This window comes from Equus caballus, chromosome 7, assembly GCF_041296265.1.
Source record: "Equus caballus isolate H_3958 breed thoroughbred chromosome 7, TB-T2T, whole genome shotgun sequence".
NCBI lineage: Eukaryota > Metazoa > Chordata > Mammalia > Perissodactyla > Equidae > Equus > Equus caballus.
In genome coordinates, this window is record NC_091690.1 from 2,621,929 (window position 1) to 2,641,136 (window position 19,208).

A 19,208-nucleotide genomic window follows, 5' to 3' on the forward strand; every position below is an offset into this window, starting at 1 on the left:
AACCTGCCAAAGGAAACGTCAGACCATGCCCAGCCACCCCTGCTAATGACCCCTGATTGTCATGGGATGTGGGTTGCCCTGGCGATGGGATGGCTCCAAACGTGACATGATGGGGGCCTGGCTTGTGACTCTCAAACTGCAGACCCATCTGTGGGTATTTGAATACTAATCTTTGAACAGAAGGCAGGCACGTTCCAGATCATCTGCGCATCTGGTTCATAAATGAGCGGTGCCGTTCTGCGTCTGCATCTGCGATTACGACTGCATTTGCAGAGGCTCGCTTACAGACAGGACCTGACTCTGTGCCGTGTTTCTCAAGTTGGGAGAAATACTTTCCCCTTAAAAGGGGTCCACGCATTACTCAACCTGAGCGACTTTGGCAGGACAAACACAAACTCTGAGGAGTGTTTGTTGCTTTGAGCCGGGCTGCACTGATGTCAGAAGCTTTTAAAAGTTTTCTGGGCTGAGCTGGAAGCTGAAGGCCACAGCTGTTGAGGCATTTGGGTCCTGTCGTTGCCGTTAATTCTTACTAAGGTTTCTTTCTGCTCTCGGTCAACATCAGTCCTTAAACTCCCAGTGGGACCCCCGACCGCAGACAGAGGCAGAGGGAGGTGGCTGATGCTTATTATCCGGTTTATTAGAGATCTCTTGAACGTAAAAAGAGGGAGGGGCGGCGGGGATGGGGTCCGGGGCTGCATACGAGTGTTACTCGGGGCCAGCAGAGGCTGCATGGTTACAGAGGGGCCCAGGGCTCTGGGTTTGAGCGAGACGGCATCCTGTGCCCGAGGAGGCCGCGCTCCCGATTGTCACACACCAGACCACGGGGGCTGAGCACACGGACCCCCGGTGAGAATTAAGACACACAAGGTTTGCAGGTTTTGTTGTGTTTCGAAATCAGTTCGGCCATAAAAACGAGATTGGGGGGTGGGGGGAGATGGGGGACGGGGGACAGGCGATGCAACTGGACCACCAGAGGGCGCTCATTCATTCTGGGTGGGGACCGAGGGGCTGTGGCGACAGGACCATGGCAAGGGACCGCCCCCCGCCCCCCGGGGGACGGGAATATTGCACTGAGCCAGGTGGTGGAGAGACGGGGACGAGAGGAGGCAGAGGACACAGGCTGGCAGGGGACAACGGAAGGTTCCACTTTGTCAGTCTCAGAAAACGCCTCCTGTCTTCGCGGTACAGCGGTCAGACGCTGCCCAGCTGCCCCGCAACAGCAGCCATGGGGGACGAGCCAGGAGGGAATGGGGTGTCCAGTGGGGGGGGGGGGTGACAGCTGGGTGGGTCCAGGGCCATCCCCGCCGGGGGTCTGCGGAAGGCCAGGAGTTCACTACACATTATAAATAGGGTCTTGCCTTCCCGCTCCCACCCCAGAAGACCAGGCCAGCGCCCCCGGTCGGCACAGCCTGCGGACAGCTGAGCATCCGTGTAACAGTTTTCTGAAAGGGGCCGAGGGATGCAGCCAACACAAACAGGTCTCCAACGGCCTCCTCATGACTTAACACAGAAAGAGGAACGTCACGACCTCCAGGAGGTCTGCGAAGCTCTCCCACAAGCCAGCATCCGGCCGGCGCGCTAGTTCGGGCTAGTTCTGTGATTTGCTTGGGAAAGCCCGAGGGGCCTGGCACGGACAGCGGGCCTGATGGCCACAGGGCGGCTCCCCTCCTCGCTCCTCGAGCTCTGGGTGGCTGAGCACGCCCTGGACGCGGGGCCTTCCGCTCCGGAGTGTGCCCGCTGCTCCGGTCATCCCCACGGGCTCACGATGTCTCGGGCGCCCGGCCCCTGGGTGGGGACTCCAATGTCCGCTTGTGGTGACACAGCCATCCCCGTTAGTCTGCCAGATTCATGTGCCTTCAGACCTCTGCCCGCTTAGCCTGGCTCCCTGTCAGTGGGCAGCGGGACAGGGATGGACTGGCGATGCATGGCATGTGGCCTGGCGCTGTCTGAAATCCAGGCAGGACGCCCCCGGTCCGGACAAAGGCTCCCCAGGCAGGAGGAAGAGGATGTCGCTTTGTTTCCAGCCGGGACACCTGCAGGCTTGCTTTGATGGGTCCCCTGAGGGTCCCCAGGGCCCCGCTCAGCGCCTGGGTGCCGCCCCTGCCGACAGCACGGGGAGGGTCCTGGGCACAGCCAGGCCACCAGGTTCCCTCCGGGCGCACAGAGCCGGCTGCACGAGGGGAGATGAGGAGGCACCCACACGGCAGGACGGAGTGGCAGGGCCTGCAACGCACTCGAGAAATCGAATTCCTGGCTCGGCGTCTCCTCCAGCTGTCTCAGGCTCCATCAGGGAGACGAGGGCTGGGGAGAAATTCTTCCAGAAGGTGCGGCTTCCGCTCCGAGCCGGCTCCCAGCTCCTCCCACGTGCGCCAAGTGGGCAGGGAGCACCATCCCGACATGTCACCCCTCAGGAAGGCGTGGGGGCGGGAGGCTCTGCAGAGCTGTGTGGGACACGGGGGGGGTCCCCTGGTGGCCACCCCGCGGGTCTCTGGGCCCAGTGGCGCTGTCCTTGCTGAAGATGCCAAACCAAAAAAAAAAAAGGTTTTCATGAGGCATTTCTTTTCCTATCCTTCAATCAGCATAGGCATTGCCATCGCTTAATAAAGAGAGGACGTCCACCTGGTCCTGGGGCGAGCGCCTACTGGTGAGGGATCTGGCCCTTGGGGCCGGGTGGCCTGGCCGAGGGGGTCAGGCTCCAGGACACGAGTGCTCTGGAAGCCGCGTGTCCCGAGCTGAGGGCCAGCCGCCACCTCTGTCCCTTGGGCCCTGTCTTCTGGATCCCGAGAGGGCCACGCTGGCAGGAGAAAGAAGTCCACAGCCTCCAGCTCCACCGAGAGGGGGCGGCCGGGCGTCCACCTGGCGATTCCAGTCGCCTCCTGGGATCCCTGCTCACAGGTCACGTGGGAGGTGAGGGTGGCGGGAAGGGTGGAGGGCTGTCCTCAGGCCACTGGTCAGCCATCCCCAAGGACGGATGTCCGGCGCCCGGCTGCACGCCTGAGCGAGAGCGCCTGCCGTGCGCGGTGGGCCTGGCACCAGCGGGGACTTGGTGGCCCTTCCCTCCGAGGCGCTCTGTCCAAGATGGAGAGAGGGGACCGGGCCGGCCGAGAGTAGGAGCACGGACTCAGCCAGGGCGGCCAGGCCGCCAGGCGCAGGTCCCCACGCCAACGGGCCCGTTCCCTCGCGGGACACATGCAAGCACAGCGAAGACCCAAAAGTGCAGTGGAATGGATTCCTCGTTTTTCTGCTGGGTTTTTTTTTCTTTTTTTTTCTTTTTTAGAAAAAAAAACACACGTGTGCTGCGTCTGTGCGGAGAGGAAGGGCCCAGAATAAATAGAACCGGGAGCTCAGGGGTCACAGTATCACAGGCGCAGGGAGTTGCTGGCCGGGGCGCTCGCCCGGTCGCCCTGCAGTGGAGTGCCAGGCCGCCGTCGGGGGAGGGCGCGGGGGGCCGAGGTCCCGCGGGGCTGGGCGGCGGGGGCTGGGCAGGCGGCGCCTCTGAACGGCCAGGGCAGCAGCGGGCGCTCGGCTCTGGTGGGCGGCTGCACGGAAGTTACTGCAGGAGACAAGAGGGGCGGCTGAGGGCGGGCGCACAGGGGACCGGACCCCCACCCGCCGGGCCTGGCCCTGCGCCGATGCTCAGGCCAGGGTCCCCTCGTGCCCAGAGGGCCAGATACAGGCCCCAGGATACTTACCCCGTGGAGCCACGGGCTGGCCTGCCCCTCCCGCCCCAGGCCTCAGTTTCCCCTCAGTTTCTGTCCCTGGGGTGTCTGGGGGCCGGGCTCTTGGGCCCTCTGTGGCCGAGGCCCGGGGTGGGGGCCGGGCTGGCGCACTTACTGTGTCGCTCTCGCCGTCGGAGGCCGGGCGGGCCGGGGCGCTATAGTGGAGCGGGGAGTACACCCAGCTCCTCTCGTCGGTGGGCTGCAGGGCGGGCGGGCGCGTGCAGGAAGGGCGCAGAAGAAGAGCAGGGTGCGAGGAGGCGAGAGGCAGAGGGAGAAGGAAGAAACAGAAATAAAAGAGGCGGACCCGATGCGGACAGTGGGCGGCGGCCTCTCCCGACGGGACCTGTGCCCACCCAGCGCCCGGTGCGGCGGGCGGGGACGGGTCTGCGGCCGAGCAGGTGGCGGCAGGAAGCCGGGAGTCACAGCAGGGCAGGCGCAGCGTGGCAGGAGGGGCAGGGGCCGGGCCTCCTCTGCCGTCCTCTCTCCCCACTGCCCACTCCGCCCACGGGGACACCCCGGCCCCGCGGATCCTACTGGGGCAGGACCCTTGGGACCCTCCCAGGGTGTCCTGGGTGGGGGATGGAGCCCATCTCTCCATGGCCTGGAGACCTTTCACGACTTGCTCAAGGGAGACCGAGGCACAGGCCACCGAGGGAGCCAGCAGCAGAGGCCTCCCCACCCCCTCCAAGAGCCCGGGGACGCTGTCCTGGGACGCGGGTGCAGCAGGGACCCAGGTCCAGGCCTGGGACAGGCAGAACCGGGTCTGGCCGCTGAGGGGCCGCCCTGAGCCTGGGTGAAACTGTGGGGAGGACGCACGTTCCTCCAGACCCACCCTGTCCCTCCCGAGACCCTCCCGGGCCCTGGCGGCGTCCTGGGGGCTCCCCCTCCACCCCCTCAGCCTGGGGACCACTGCCCTAGCTGGCCGGCCTCTGCCTGGAGAGGGGCCTGGGCACATACCTGCCCTGGCCACATCCCCTGAGCATCCCTTGGCCCCTAAACCCATGACGGCCACAGCCAGCACCCCCCAGACCGCCCCTGTCCGGTCACGGTTACACGACCAGCCTCGCCTCTGCACAGCTGGTGTCTGCACAGCCCGGGAAGAAGCGCCCGCCGTGGCCGCTGTGCTCTCGGGGGACCCGCCCCGGCTCTTGGCTCCCGCGGCCTCTCCGGGCCTCGGGCTCCCTGGGCCCGCTCCACCCGACCCCTCCTGCCCTCACAGGCCAGGCCCCCAGGGCCACATGGGCCCCCAGGAGAGCTCGTTCAAGCCTCGTGCTCAGCCCCGGGCCGCACACCAGGAGGACTGTGTCCCTCTGCGAATGGACTCGCACGTTCACCATGGAGCAGCAGGACGAGACCCCAGCACAGGGCCCACCTGTTCTGCCCACCGTCTGGGGGGCCGCCTGTGCCCAGCGCCCAGCCCAGGGTGGCCACTGCATGTGCTTGATGCCGGGCCAGCGGCCCGTGGGGCTCAGAGGTGGGACAGCGGGAGGCCCCAACGAGCCCTGTAAGAGCCGGGCCTGCAGGAGGGAGGGACCCAGAGCCCATGGTGATCCTGCGGTGACCCGTCTGCGGGCCTCAGGGTCCAGCCTTTGTCTCGCGGCTCCCCTCCTCCCGGCCAGCCTGCCCGCTCCTGCGTCCACGGCGCCCCTCCCCAGACCGTGCCCCCATCTTGTGCCTGCACACCCAAGGTGTCGCTCAAGATCTGCCGACCCCTCTCCAGACCGCCTTGCAAACTGCTCCCCACCCTCCATGGCCCCTGGGGCCACCATGTGGCCCCTGCTCCAGATCACTTCCGGGGTGTGGTCCCCCGTCTCTGCTGGACAGAGCATGGGGGCGCTGGGGCCGTGGTCCCCACTTCCTGGGCTGCTCGGCAGCGCCTGACACCCAGTGACGCCCAAAAGGGTTTGCTGATGGGCCTTGCCTCGAAGACAGGCTCTCACTGCAGGTCTTCCCCCGTTCTGCCTTTTCCTGTGCTGTGTGGCTCTAGGCAGGCTCCCTGACCTCTCTGGGCTGTGCATTTACTGCTCATGATGATAACAGGAGGCAGTGACAGTGCTATCACTACAGGCTATCCATGTAGCGTCCTGAGCACACTGGGTCGACAACTGTCCCCTGGACACAGGGCCGACTGGGGGTTTGGGCCCAAGATTTTGTCTAAACCATGCTCTTTCAGGAGCTCCCTGGGGAGCCGAGGCCTCTATTTCTCCATGTGTGAAACAAGCGTGGGGAGCCCAGGCCCTGTCTCCTGCAGTAGGAGCCCGGCTCTCGACCCCTCACTGACCCGTGTGCCTGTCCCTTCAGCAGGGCAGAGGGCCCTGAGGAGCCCTCAGCAGCCAGGTCTGACGTGGGACGAGTGTCCGCCTGACACGTCCCCGTCTCAGGAGAGTGGGGACGAGGGGAGGTGGCCCGGGGCTGGGGGTCATATGTGACCCCCCCCCCTGTGGCCAGGCTGGGCCCCCTGCCCCCGGTTGAGCGCCTGCAGGCCTCAGAGGGGACTCAGTGACATCCCCGTGGGACGCGCCCGCACGGCCGCCTTCCCCGAGGCCCCTCTCAGGGCGCGGGCGGGGCTGGGCTCCCTGGAGGCCTGTGGCGGTCACTTACAGTCCCCGAGGAGCTCAGCGTCACGGCCCGCAGACGGCGACGCCGCGGAGAGTAAATCCAGTACCTCCCATCGCTGAACTGGCGGCGGGCGGCGGGGAGGAAGGAGACAGCAGAGGATGAGGCGACAGGAGCGGGTGGAAGGCGGAGGGTGCTGGGTGGGCAGGGGGCCAAGCGGGGGCGGGTCTGGGGCGGTGGGGTCCCACGGTGGGCGCTACGTCCTCTGCCGCCCGTGGGGCCCAGCCGCCCTCGTAGGGATCAGGACCAGGCGCACATGACAGGACACAGCCACCCCCCCCAGCCCCTCACACACCCATCCAGAGGCCAGGACACGAACCAAGCCCCAGGGACGGGGAGTTGACACCGAGGGGGACGTGCATATGGGGCCCTGTTACTTCTCCAAGCCAGGGGCCCCGCAACCTGGCAGCACCGGCCCGAGACAGAGAGCGGGGAGGTGTCAGTTAGCGATGGTGGGGCCCCGGCCGGCTCTCCTTCCTGGGGGGCTGGAAGAGGATGGCCGCTGGGCTGCAGCATCTGGCCCTCTCTGTTGTAACCAGGACCATCTGACCCCTGAGCAGGGCCCCCCAGGGATGCGCCCCAGGACCCTCTGTCGGGGGCCACTGGACCAGACTCAGTGGGCTCTCTGGTCGCCCCGCACCTGCCTCCCCTGGGGTCCCGGCTCATCTCACCCATGTGCCTGCGGGAGGCATGTGGCCCCCACTCTGGAGGGAGGTCCCAGGTCCCTGGGGCAGACCCCGTCCTGCTCCGACAGACCCCACCCATCCAGCAGCAGCTGTGTCCCCGGCCCATGCAGTTGGCAGCGTGACGCCCACCTGGCCCTCAGTGCGCTGTCCTCCAGGACAAGCCCCCCAGCTACAGTCACAACCCAGTGGGAGCAGACGTATGTCACACAGCCCATCACACTGGCCCGGCCGCCCATGGACCCAGCCTGGGCCTCCCCGGGGGCTGAGCACTGGGCACGCCAGGTGTCTCCCAGGGACCTGGGCTGGCTGCGGCCAGGCATGGCCACAAGGCCTAGGGAGGGGGGCCGGGGCTGTTTGGGGTCTCGTGATGGCCTGGCCTGGCTGGCACGGGGTGGGGTGCTCCCACAGCATGTGAGTGTGACCATGTGCAGGTGTGAGCGTGTGCAGGTGTGAGCGTGCGAGAGCACACTGTGAGCACGCCGGTAGCCATGCAGGACATGGACGTCAGTGTTGACGGCTGAGCACACACGTGCGCCTGAACGTGCCAGCATGTGCATGTGATGTGTCAGCGTGAGTGCCTTCGTCTAAGCACACGCACACACATGTGATTGCGTCTGTGCAATATGTCCATGTGTGTGGCGTGTGAGTGTGTGTGCATGTGTGAGTGTGTCTGGTTGGGGGCCCGGGGGACTTACGAAGTAGATGTCCGTGGCGGGCGCGTCCTCCTCGTCCGAGGCCTGGCTGGCGGGCTCCGAGGCCTGGCTGGCGGTCTCCGCTTCGACGGCGGCAGAGGCGCAGGCTGGGCCAGCCTCCACGCTGGGGACACAGGCAGGACACGGGCATCCTGGGGCAGAGCTGGGGACAGTACCGACTCCCCCTGCCCATGCCCGGACCCTCCCTCCCTCCCTCATCCCAGAGATGAGACTCGGGAAGCCTGGCTATGGCGGCGTATCCTGATACACTCCTGTCTACACGCAAGGCAAACGGAACCCCAACACTGCCCGGACCCAGGGACCGCTGGGCACACCCGCCACCAGGCGAGGCTCTAGCCTGCGCTCTGCTCAGGCGCACACCCCAGGGGCAGATCCTGCCTCACCACTCACGCTGTGCCACCCTGGAGATCACGTTCCTCCTTGAGCCTCAGTTTCCCCATCTGTAAAGTGGGGACGCACGGCACCCCCACCGTGGGGTCAGAACCCCTCTTCATCGAGTACTTGCTGCGACTGAGACCTGTTCAAGAGCCTTGCGTGAATTAACCCACGGAATGTCCATTGGGGCGGGGGGGCTGCTGCCGTCCCATGTGACAGATGAGGAAACTGAGGCTCAGAGAGGCAAAGAACGTGACCGGCGTGTGATTTTCGTCTCGAGAACAACATGACAAGGTCTGAGGTGATGGAACATCTCTAACTGGGCAGGACCTGCCCTCCAGCCACGCCGGGGGTCACGCTGTACTCCTGGGAGAGGCTGAGGGGCACTTCACACCGCCAGACTAAGGAAAAAGGCCGACAGTGGCAGGAACCGGCGTGTGTGCACGTGAGTGTGTGAAAGAAACTCTTTGTGGCAAAGCACGGCCGGGGAATGTGTGCCGTCATGGCTGAGTAAGGTCTCTTGAAACAGAACAGAAATTCTAAGAAACGCATAAAGCAATGATTACAAGAAAGTCAAGACAAATTTGACAACAATGCAATTACGGAATTAAACAGACCAAACATGAGACATAAGGACGGACATAAAGGAACCGACTGACTCCTGTCAGCAGGGGCGAAAGAACAGGCTGCAGGGAACTTCCACCCCTGGCAGAGAACGCACGTCTCTCCCCCTTGTCCAGGGACATCAGACAGAACAGATGTATACCTGACCACCAAGACTTTAATCCGTTTTTTTTTAAAAAAATACATTTTTTAGGCCACTTTCTTCAACTCAAAATCTAATAAAATTGAAAATACGCACTAAAAAGGTAAAGAAAAAAATCCTTAAAAGCTCAGAAGTTGAGAGAGACTCATAAATAAGACAGTCCAGGGTCCCCCCTTAGCACTGCTGACATCAGGGCCGGGCTATCCTCTGGGGGGGCCGAGCTGGGCACTGGCGGGGTTGAGCTGCATCCCTGGCCCCACCCACTCGATGCCAGGAGCACCCCCAGTGGTGACAACCACAGATGTCCCCAGACATCGCCTAGTACCCTGGGGGGCAGAGTTGCCCCCAGATGGTTGAAAGCCACTGCCTTACGTCAAAGGGGAAATGAAAAGAGATCACTAAGTACCCACACGGATGCCAGCTTCACATTAAGACCCAGGGAGGGGCCCACCCGTGGCAGAGAGGTTAAGTTTGCCCGCTCCGCTTTGGCAGCCAGGTTCACCAGTTTTGATCCTGGGCGTGGACATGGCACTGCTCATCAAGCCACGCTGTAGCGGCATCCCACAGGAGGAACTAGAGTGACCTACAACTAAGATATACAGCTATGCGCTGGGGCTTTGGGAAGGAAAAAAAAAGAGAGGAAGACTGGCAACAGATGGTAGTTCAGGGCCAATCTTCCTCGCCAAAAAAATAAATAAACAAACAAAAATAAAATAAGAAATAATAAAGATTCAACTTTCTATACCCAAGCGGGGGAAAAAAAAAGACCCAGGGGACACAGCAAAAGCAGTGCGCAGAGGAAAATGCATTATCTTCAGCACCTCAACATTAAAGGAAAAAAAGGGGGAACTCAGGCACTCAACCTACACTGGAAAAGAGGAAACAGGCAGAAAACAAAGCAGAAAGATCTAGAAAGAAGCAATTACTGGCAAGTTACAGCAAATGAAATGAAAACAAAGCACAACAGGAGGCCGTGGACCAGGTCAACGAGAGGGTCTTTGCAAGCACGGGTAATGACATGACCCTCCTGCCAGCCACGGGAGGCCAAGAGCTACAGAGAGGGACCACCAGGGGTCCTACGACGCCCCCCGGACCTCCTGTGCGGGGACCTCTGTCCTTCTGACACCCCAACACCCAGCACCAGAAGCCTTGACGCCTAGCCCCTGCTCCTGAGGCGGACTACATTTCCCAGCCTGCCTTGCTGCCAGCCAGTCATGTGACCTCCCTCGACCAATGGAATCAGAGCAGGGGTCCCGTGCAGGAACCGGCCATGGGACAGTGGCGTCCAGGGTCACTCACCCCGCATCCTCCTCCTTGGGGACCACGATCTCCACGCTGCACGCGGGCTCCACCTGCACCGTGATCTGCTGCAGGTCCTCCTCCGCGTGCGCCTCCTCCTGGGGTCTGGAGGCAACCGGAAGCCACGCTTCAGTTTCCCTCCATTCCCGGGAGCACCTCGGCTGTCACTCGCGGCGGGAAGCTGGGAGCCTGCACCGAGTGCCACTCGACCGGGGCCGCGAGCGGGCCCAGCCCTGCCTGTCCCTCCGGCTGCAACGCCTGCCTGGGCTGCGAGCGCGCAGCAACTGACCGCCCACCTGCGGCTCTGGGACCGGCTGGGGCATAACGAGTGACCGGTGGTCTGGCTCCTGCCCCCCCTTCTGGGGGCGGATGGGCCTGCCTGGGGCCTGCACTAGGGGGTGGGCTGGTTCCGGGGTTCTGATGTACGCGGGCCGGAACATTCTGCCAGGCCAGCATGCAGTCCCTCTGGACCACAGCACGCGAGGGCGGAAAGGTCCTGCCCTCGAGCGGGTGCTGGACTGGCGGGGACGCACTTTCCACCAGATGCTTCAGGCCACGACCTGTTTTCAACCGGCAGGAATTTCCCCCGGAAAACTAATTAGGGAAAGCAACCCCTGTTCCCGGCAGTCGACAGTCGTGTTACTGGTCACACAGTGGGGAACGACCTGGTGTCAGAGAGAAGCGCCGGGGTGGGGAAGTGGAGGGGGCTGCGCAGGGCGGTCTGGGGTCTCAGCTCACCGGCCATCCTGTCCCGAGGACTGTGTGCGCCGCCTGCAGAGATGCAAACAAGCGGAGCAGGTGAGGGAGGCCCCGCCCCTCCTCCCGGGGACACACCCAGAGTGGGTGCGCGGAGGGGGATGCGCGCGAGGCGGGGTGCGCGGGGGAAGAGGGCATGAAGCGGGGGATGCACGCAGAGGAGGGGGATGTGCACGGAAGAGGGGCGCGAAGGGGGGCTGCGCGCGGGGGAGGGGGCGCGCGGAGGGGGATGAGTGCAGGGAGGAGGTGGACGCGAGGGGGGCACGCGGAGGAGGGGGCGCGTGGAGGCGGGGGATGAACGCAGAGGAGGGGGCGCGCGTGGAGAGGGATGCACACAGGGGGAGGTGCAGGGGGGGAGGTGCACGGGGGTAGGGGGCGCGTGGAGGGGGATGAGTGCAGGAGGTGGACGCGGCGGGGGGGGGGGGGGCCGTGTGCGCACAGGGAGACACCTCTGTCGGCACACCTGTACCGAGGCTGCTCCGATGTCTCCGAGGGGGACCGCTCCGGGATGGACAGGGACGTGGACGACAGGGTCGTGGCGATGGAGGCGGTGGTGGCCTCCTCAAAAGAAGGCGGCGTGCAGGGCAGGAGGTCGGGCCGGCCTGTGGGGACGAGGTGGTGGGCACCTGCGGGAGCCAGGCCCCCACGGCCGCCCTGCGAGGACTCCCGGCTCCATCTGCAGCTCCGCTCACCCCCCACCACCCACGCCTCCTGCTCCCACCTGCCACCCCACACTCCGTTCTCCCTGGGAGCTTTAAGAGGGCCTTCCAATAGCTTCCCACTGCTCTCAAACTAAAACCCAAACCCCTGCCTGCCCTGTGTCCCCCACCCTCCCCTCCTCCCTCTCCCCCTGCACACTCTGCTCCAGCCGCACGGGCCTCCTCCATGTTCTGCCCCAGGGCCTTTGCATGCTGCTTCTCCCTTCCCTGATGGTATTCCCCCACCCCTCCCTGCCTGGAATCGCTGGCCCTAGGAGCTGGGAGCGACCCTCCAGGTCTCTGCACACCTGCAGTGATGTGACTGGAGCCGTCACATCCCCGGGGGGCACCTTCAGTCCCAGCTGCTCCTCCCTCCCCCTCCCTGGGTGGCTGCAGATCTTGGACTGGGGGGGCTGACTGTGATCCAGCCCCTCCCACCTGGTCAGGCCAGCTTCAGGGTCCCCGTCCTCACCCTGGACTGCCCTCTTGCTCCCTGCGCCCTCCCTTCTCAGCCCCCCAGGACGGCGCCGTCCCCAGTGGCACCCCCCGCCCCCGTCCCGAATGCACCACTCCTGCTGGTCACCTTCGTCCTCCAGCGTGGGGTAGCTTCGGGCGCCCCGCAGGTCGTATGGGGCGTCCTCGCGCTCACTGGGGATCTGGCTGGCCGAGAAGGCCGCTGTGGGCCCCGGAGGCTTGACGGCCAGCAGGGCGCCGCGGCCCTTCCTGGACGGCGACGACTTCAGGGCTGCGGAGGGAGGGCGGGTGGCGCTCAGCTGGTGCGGTGACACCCAGGCAGGGCCCCCCGCCTGGGTCCGCCTCTGCATGGAAGCCCAGGGGCCCCAGGAGATGCTCTATGAGGGGGTGGCCCTGCCTGCTGCCCACGTGGCTTGGCCCCGGGAGCCCCTGGGACCCCGGCCTGCCCACCGACAGAGATGGATGAGCTGTGGCACCTGGCCCCCACCTCGGGCCCCTAGAAACAGCAGGAGCAGCAGCCGCCAGCGCTTGGGGCCTCACCCACTTTGTCACAGCCCACCCTGCCAGGACCCCCACTTTCAGACGGGGAAACCGAGGGCCTTGGGCAGGGTGGGCTCAGCGCCAAGGACCTGGCTCAATTCAGGCTGTGGGGCCTGGGGAACCTGGCTCAGCCTCTCTGGGCCCTGGTGTCCTCGTCTGCAAGGATGGGGGCAGGCAAGGTAGGTGGACCCCGTCCCTAATGCCCTCCACACCCGGCCCAGCCCCGTGCTCTCCCACTCTTGTGACCTCTGCCCCCAGGAGGGCCAGCCCAGCTCCCGGCACACGGCAGACACTCAGGCTGCCTTGTGCACAGCCGTCTGCTCCTGGAGCCAGCACCCTCCCCAGGCCTCCATGAGAATGACACCCTTCCAGGAAGGGATGTGTCGGGCATGGCTGACAGCCGGCTTTCCGGGGACACATGCTGGATTGGTGGTGTTTGCCTGTTTCCACGGTGTGAATATTCTAACCACGGTCAGCCACGCCACCTGCAGGTGTCACACAGGGCGGGGCTGCACAGGCACCGTGAGCTGGCTCCCAGTGGCTGGGGCTACACCGGCTGGCCCAGGCAGGAGAGTGAGCCCCGGAGAGTGAGGCGCACACTAAGGCTGCTGCTGTGCCCAGAGACACTCAGTGAGCACGTGCTGTGTGCCAGGCCCGGGCTGGATGCTGGGGACACAGTGACGAGGCCGACCAGCACCCTGCCTTTTGGGGGCGAGGGGGAGGGCAGACGACAGACCCGTGGGGAGAAAGACCCTCTCAGGCAGCAATGGGAGCCCGGCCCGGGGTCCAGGACTCTAGAGGCCCAGATAGACATGGGGCCTCCCGAGGGCACCCACAGGCGGGGCCAACACGATCACCCTGTGCCCTCCCGGATGGCGCCCGGGCTGGCGGATGACCAGCCACCCTGGTGCCCACTGAGGCTGTGTTGCCTTGCCGATGGCGAGAGGTGCAGGCAGTCTCGCCAACTGAGCACTGTGCTGGGCCAGGCCCACTTGCCATGTGTAAACACATCTCACCTCACGGCTCTGTACAGATGGGGAAACTGAGGCACGGAGAGGGGCGTCACTGGCCCGAGATCACACAGCCAGGACAAGGCAGGGCCAGGACAGCAGGCTAGGCCCTGTGCTGCGCCCATGTGGGGCGGCGCCCTGATCCCCTGCTCTCTGGGCCGAGGCCAGGCTGCCCGAGTGGCAGGACGGGGAGCTCGGGTGCACCCTGCTCTCGGCCGCCCCCAATCCTCCCACACAGCCCCTGATGCCTCCCCTCAAAGGCCCAGGCAACTCACAGGAATTCTTCCGAAAGACTGTGTTGCTCATGAACTTGAAGAAGCGCTCGGCGTAGAAGCTGGGCCGGTGCACGGAGACGGTGTCCTGGGAAGGGAGGGGGTGTGAGCGCCGGGCACCCAGCACCCCGTGTGCCGCAGGGAGCCCAGGATACCGCTGTGTGGAGGGGAGATGGGTCCCTGGCACGGGGCTTCCCGGAGGGGCCCAAGGGTCAGGACCAGGGATAGGGAGGCCATGAGAGAAAGGTGTTTTTTTTTTTTTAAAGATTTTATTTTTTCCTTTTTCTCCCCAAAGCGCCCCGGTACATAGTTGTATATTCTTGGTTGTGGGTCCTTCTAGTTGTGGCATGTGGGACGCTGCCTCAGCGTGGCTTGATGAGCAGTGCCATGTCCGCGCCCAGGATTCGAACCAACGAAACACTGGGCCACCTGCAGCAGAGCGCGTGAACTTAACCACTCGGCCACGGGGCCAGCCCCAAGAAAGGTTCTTTATTATAAACCCATCCGAATTTTTAATTTCTTGAACCGTGTGAATAAAAAGTTATTCAAAGAAGTGAATAATATCAAAATAAAGAAACAGAGAGGCTCTCTGAAGCCAGAGTTGGCACAGCATGGCCGGCGGCCGCTCGCTGAGTCAAGTTTTACTGGCACACAGCCGCGCTGGCCCCACGGCAGAGCCCGGCGGCCGCAGCGACGGAAGCGGCTCCCCAGGGCCAGGCAGCCCGGCCCGGCCCAGCGCTCGCCGCCGGGGGCTTCTGTTCTGTCTGTGCCACCGCAGACGGGACTGCTGTGCTCAATGGGCTGCAATGATGGGAATCTGTGTAAGGCGGGGAGCCCAGCACACAGTCAGTGCTCAATGAATGCTGGGACCCCAAGGTGGAGACTCCGTGTTCCCGAGGACCCAGTCTCCCCCAGGCCCTGTGGACAGCCACAAATGTCCCCAGACATGGCCAGTGTGCCCCCTGCTGTAACATAAAAGAACCCATCTGGACACGCGGCCTCCCGGGATGGAGATGACAGTCCCCGAGCTCACCTACACGGAGGCTGGCCACGTGCCCGTTCGGGCCGAGGGCTGGGGGCCGGCACAGGGAGCGGCCTCCTGCCTCACAGGGACGCACCCCACCCTCTGCCTCGCTCTCTGGCTGTCGCCCGGGCCAGGGGAGGGCAACGCCTGGGGATGTGTGGCGACACAGGGAGCACCTGGCCCAGCTCCAGGGTCACCCCACCTGCCCCAGGTTGCTCATACCTGCAGGGCCACTTTGATCAGCACTGGGGGACCCCTGGAGCTGACCTGAATCCTGCTTTGGGGGTCACGGGGGCCTGCTTAGGACCTGGCAGCTCTCCTGTCTGCTGTGGGTTTGCGACCCCACAAAAGGGCCACCTGCCACCTGGACTTGCTCGATGCACATTCAGGAAGCTCCACCTGGACCCTCCGAACACCCTCCGAGGGGTGTGGGGCTGGGTAGATCTTGGGTTTTCCCAATGGCAGGTACACAGATAGCCCCCAGCACTTTAGTAAGAATTGGTCTGAAGACGGCCATGGGGAGAGGCATCCGCCTGTGGCTGGAGCTGGCTGTGGGCACAGTTGGACGAGGGGTGCAGGCTGCCTGGGCCTCCGATGCATGGTCCTCCTGGTCTTCACGTTAAGAAATAACCCACAGGGGCCGGCCCCGTGGCCGAGTGGTTAAGTTCGCACGCTCAGCTGAAGGCGGCCCAGTGTTTCGTCGGTTCGAACCCTGAGCGTGGACATGGCACCGCTCATCGAGCCATGCTGAGACGGTGTCCCACATGCCACAACTAGAAAGACCCACAACTAAAAATATACAACTATGTACCACGGGGCTTTGGGGAGAAAAAGGAAAAAAATAAAAAATCTTTGGAAAAAAAAAAAACAACCCACAGCCAGCATTTACACGGGGGCGATACCCATGGGGAAAGAGCTCCTGTCAAGCGTTTCTCAAACAGCTGAGACGTTCTGCCGAAGTGGGCCATGTCCCTGTGTGGCAACAGGGGTCAGAGCTGCGTGGTCCTGCCCGAGAACCCCTCCATGTCATGTGTTTCCAGAATGTTCTTTGCCTGGCTGGCCCCTGACCTCCCTGGTCAGGCTGTCCTTGAAAATCTTTCCAAATCAGCTTAGGGTCCCCTCCTCCAGAAAGCCCTCCTGTGCTCCTCACCGATGGCTTGACCCCCCCTTCAGGGCTCCTCCAGCCGCCTGTGCTTCCCCATCATGGCCCTGAACCCTTGGCCTTGGTCATGGGGCCACCCCACTGGACAGTGACTCCAGGAAGGGGGACGCATCTCGGTTCTCCAGCACCTCGCCTGGCCCGGGGAGACAGTCACCAGTTTGTGGGCTGACAGAAAGAAAGACTCACCCCGTCGTGAACAAGGGCCTTCCAGGTGTGCTCCAGCTTCTTGATGAACCTGCAGAGGAAACGCCCAGAACGTCAGCCAAACCCTTGAACCAGGGGGCGTCCACCAGGGTGGGCCTGCCCCAGGGGACACTGGGCCACATCCGGGGACATCCGTGTCATGACTAGCAGTGCTCCTGGCATCGAGTGCGTGGAAGAGCTCTGGACTCAGGAACTGAGGTCACATGCTGTGCCAGCCAGGGGCCACCTCTCCTCTTCCTGCGTCCCCTTGTCCCCTCCCCACCTGCTGGCGGCTCCCACCAGCGCCACTCTGGGGGAGGGAGAGAAGAGGCCATGCGGACAGCCAGCCAGCGCCTCAGGAGCCCATCCCTCCCTTCTCCTTCCTGGGCCCCTCTGCTAGAGTCAGCCCCCTGCCTGCACCATGGCACCGCACTATGCTGGGCTGGGGAGCAGGGCGCCTCCTCCAGGCAGCCCTCCAGGACGCCCTGAGTCTACAGTGGGGAAAGCACCCCCCTCAGCATTCACCCTCTCAGAATACCCCTCGGGCTCTGGGTGGCCAGCAGGAGCCTTCCGGAAGGCTGAGGAAGCCTTGAACCAGACGGCATGCTGCTGCTGGGGGTGAGCGGGCAGGTGGGTGCGGGCACCCACCTGTAGGACTGCAGGATGTCAATGATGCCAATGTGCAGCAGCAGACGCTCCCCGCGGCCGTTCACAGCGGGGATCCCGCCCATCCTGGGGAGAGAGGGGCCGGGAGCCCGTGAGCACCCCCAGGCCGGGCAGGGGCCAGGGACTGCGGGGGACATGGAAGTCAGGGACGCAGGGAGGAGTCGCCCGAAGGGAAGGAGCCCGAGGCTCAGCATCCCCATGCCCCACGGAGGGTCCCGGCGCCGGGGAGCTCTCCCTGGCCCTGGGTGGGAGGGGGCCCCTCTCCCAGCCACCTCCCAACTTCACTGCTGGAGACCCGAGGCTGCGAGAGGTCCTGGCACTGAGACGAGGCGCACACACGCGTGCGTGCACACACATGCAGGCACCCACACACCTGCAGCACACCTTGCACACACATGCAGGCACATGCACACGGCACCCCAGGCGGCCACGAGGGCTCTCGGCGCAGGCTGGGGAGTTAACTGCCTCACTCAGCCCCAGGCCCACCCACCCGAGCCGGCCCAGCATGGTTAGCGAGGTCACACACGCAGCGGCTGTCCGAAGCCACGCCGACCCCAGGCCCGCAGGCCCTGCTCCCTGCACTCCAGGCGGCGGAGCTCACCTGCTCGCCCTGCCGTCCCCTGCCAGGCCCCACGCGGACCCTACGAACGCCAAGACGGTCTGAGGATGGGCCTGCGGAGCGGGGCCTTTGCACGTGTCGCTGCCCCCCCACCCCGCTCCAGTTGGGGCCCTGGGACCTGTTCCTCCTCGGTCCCCTGCAGCTGATGGCCTAGTGTGGCGGCCAGGCTGGGTCAAGCCTTGGCCGCACCAGTAGCTGGCTGTGCACCTGGACGGCGGCCCAGCCTGTGAGCGTGCTCCCCAGCTGAAGATGGGGCGCCACCCTCCTCCTCCACAGCCCATGAGGACTGAACAGGGTAATGGACGGGGAGGCTCCAGTGGTTCCCCACATGGTCCATGCACGGTGACCAGGGGACAATGCTGACACCTGTCTATAGGAGAAGCTCCCACCTGGGGCGGCTCTGCCCCCTGGGGGACACTGGGCATGTCTGGGGACATCTGTGGGGGTCACCCTGGGGGACCTGCTGGGATCAAGTTGGTGGGGGCCAGGGATGCTGCTCAAACCCCACAGCACCCAGGATGGTCCCCCAGAGATGACCTGGCCTGACGTCCACAGAGCCGAGGGGGACCCCACATGTGTGTCTCCCGACCAAACCCTGAGCCCGTGGGGCAGGAGCCGGGCACCGGCTGGGTGGGTGCACCAGGGAACACTCCTCTCTCACTTCTTCAGCTTTGTCCCCGTCCCACTGCCCTCATCTTGGGGAAACTGTCCCTGCGGCTTCTAGGCTGGTTGTCTGGCTCTGAGAGGTCCCCTTCGTCCCCCCTCCTCTGAGGCCACCTCCCACCCTTTCTGGTTTTGCTGCACACGATGGGCCCAGCGGGAGGGAGGGCCGGCTGCGCTTCCACCTGGCCGGCCCGGGCCCTGACCCGCTGACTGACCAGAGCCCGAAGCCCCCGCCCGCCGGCCGCGCCACCTACGTGTCGTCGGCCTCGATGGCCTCGCCGCGCGCCGCGCCGCCCTGGATGGACTCCATGGCCGTGGAGTAGAGCGCCTTCTGGCCCAGCGGCCGCTTCCCGTCGGCGGGGCTCCGCGCGCCCTCGGCCTGCCGCTCGCGCTCCTGCTGGTCGATGTTGTGCACGCCGAGCAGCAGGCTGTAGTCCATGATCTTGAAGCTCTCCAGCACCTGCCGGGGCCGCGGTCAGGACGCGCCCGCCCCACCCCAGGCCCCGCCCCCGAAGCCACAGGGAGGCCCCGCCCCCGGGCACACCCCCAGGCCCACCCAGGCCCCGCCCCACCCAAGCTCCGCCCCCATGCCCCGCCCCATCCCACCCAGGCGCCAGCCCCCGCCGCCCCAGCCACAGGGAGGCCCTGTCCCGGCCACACCCTAGGCCCCGCCCCCGCCCCAGGCCACACCCCCAGACTCCGCCCTGCCCCGCCCCCGCCCAGCTCCAGGCCCCCAGGCGAGACCAGCACAGGGACCTCCGGATGGGCCGTGGGCAGGGCGCCCCACCGGGCAGGGCGCCTCTCTCTGCAAGGATGGTGGGGGCTGAGACTGGGGGCTGTCGAGGAGCCCGGCGGGCGCCCTTTCCCCCAAAAGCCCCTAACCGTGGAGGAGGGAGCGTGCTTTAAGTCAGGGGCTTGTGGGTTTGTGCCCGCGGGGGGAACACAGCCCCCTGTCCTGCACGCCGCG

General features: G+C 64.9%; 1 protein-coding gene across 3 annotated transcripts in view; it reads right to left on the bottom strand.

Moving 5' to 3' along the window:
* Positions 1 to 616: 616 nt before the first annotated feature.
* The window catches only part of PIP5K1C (phosphatidylinositol-4-phosphate 5-kinase type 1 gamma), a 48,514-nt gene continuing 29,922 nt past the window's right edge, over positions 617 to 19,208 (bottom strand). Inside the window, exons 8-19 of one of the 3 annotated variants that reach the window (XM_023644402.2) lie at positions 18,496 to 18,701; positions 16,942 to 17,025; positions 16,297 to 16,345; positions 13,928 to 14,012; positions 12,212 to 12,373; positions 11,394 to 11,532; positions 10,913 to 10,945; positions 10,175 to 10,279; positions 7,717 to 7,837; positions 6,321 to 6,398; positions 3,835 to 3,918; positions 617 to 3,553 (exon numbers count right to left, since the gene is read on the bottom strand). In XM_023644402.2, the coding sequence (XP_023500170.2) occupies positions 3,551 to 3,553; positions 3,835 to 3,918; positions 6,321 to 6,398; positions 7,717 to 7,837; positions 10,175 to 10,279; positions 10,913 to 10,945; positions 11,394 to 11,532; positions 12,212 to 12,373; positions 13,928 to 14,012; positions 16,297 to 16,345; positions 16,942 to 17,025; positions 18,496 to 18,701 (1,149 nt within the window). In that variant the 3' untranslated portion in view covers positions 617 to 3,550. The remainder of the gene's footprint in view (positions 3,554 to 3,834; positions 3,919 to 6,320; positions 6,399 to 7,716; positions 7,838 to 10,174; positions 10,280 to 10,912; positions 10,946 to 11,393; positions 11,533 to 12,211; positions 12,374 to 13,927; positions 14,013 to 16,296; positions 16,346 to 16,941; positions 17,026 to 18,495; positions 18,702 to 19,208) is intronic. The other 2 variants (XM_023644403.2, XM_023644405.2) reach the window with 2 other exon arrangements.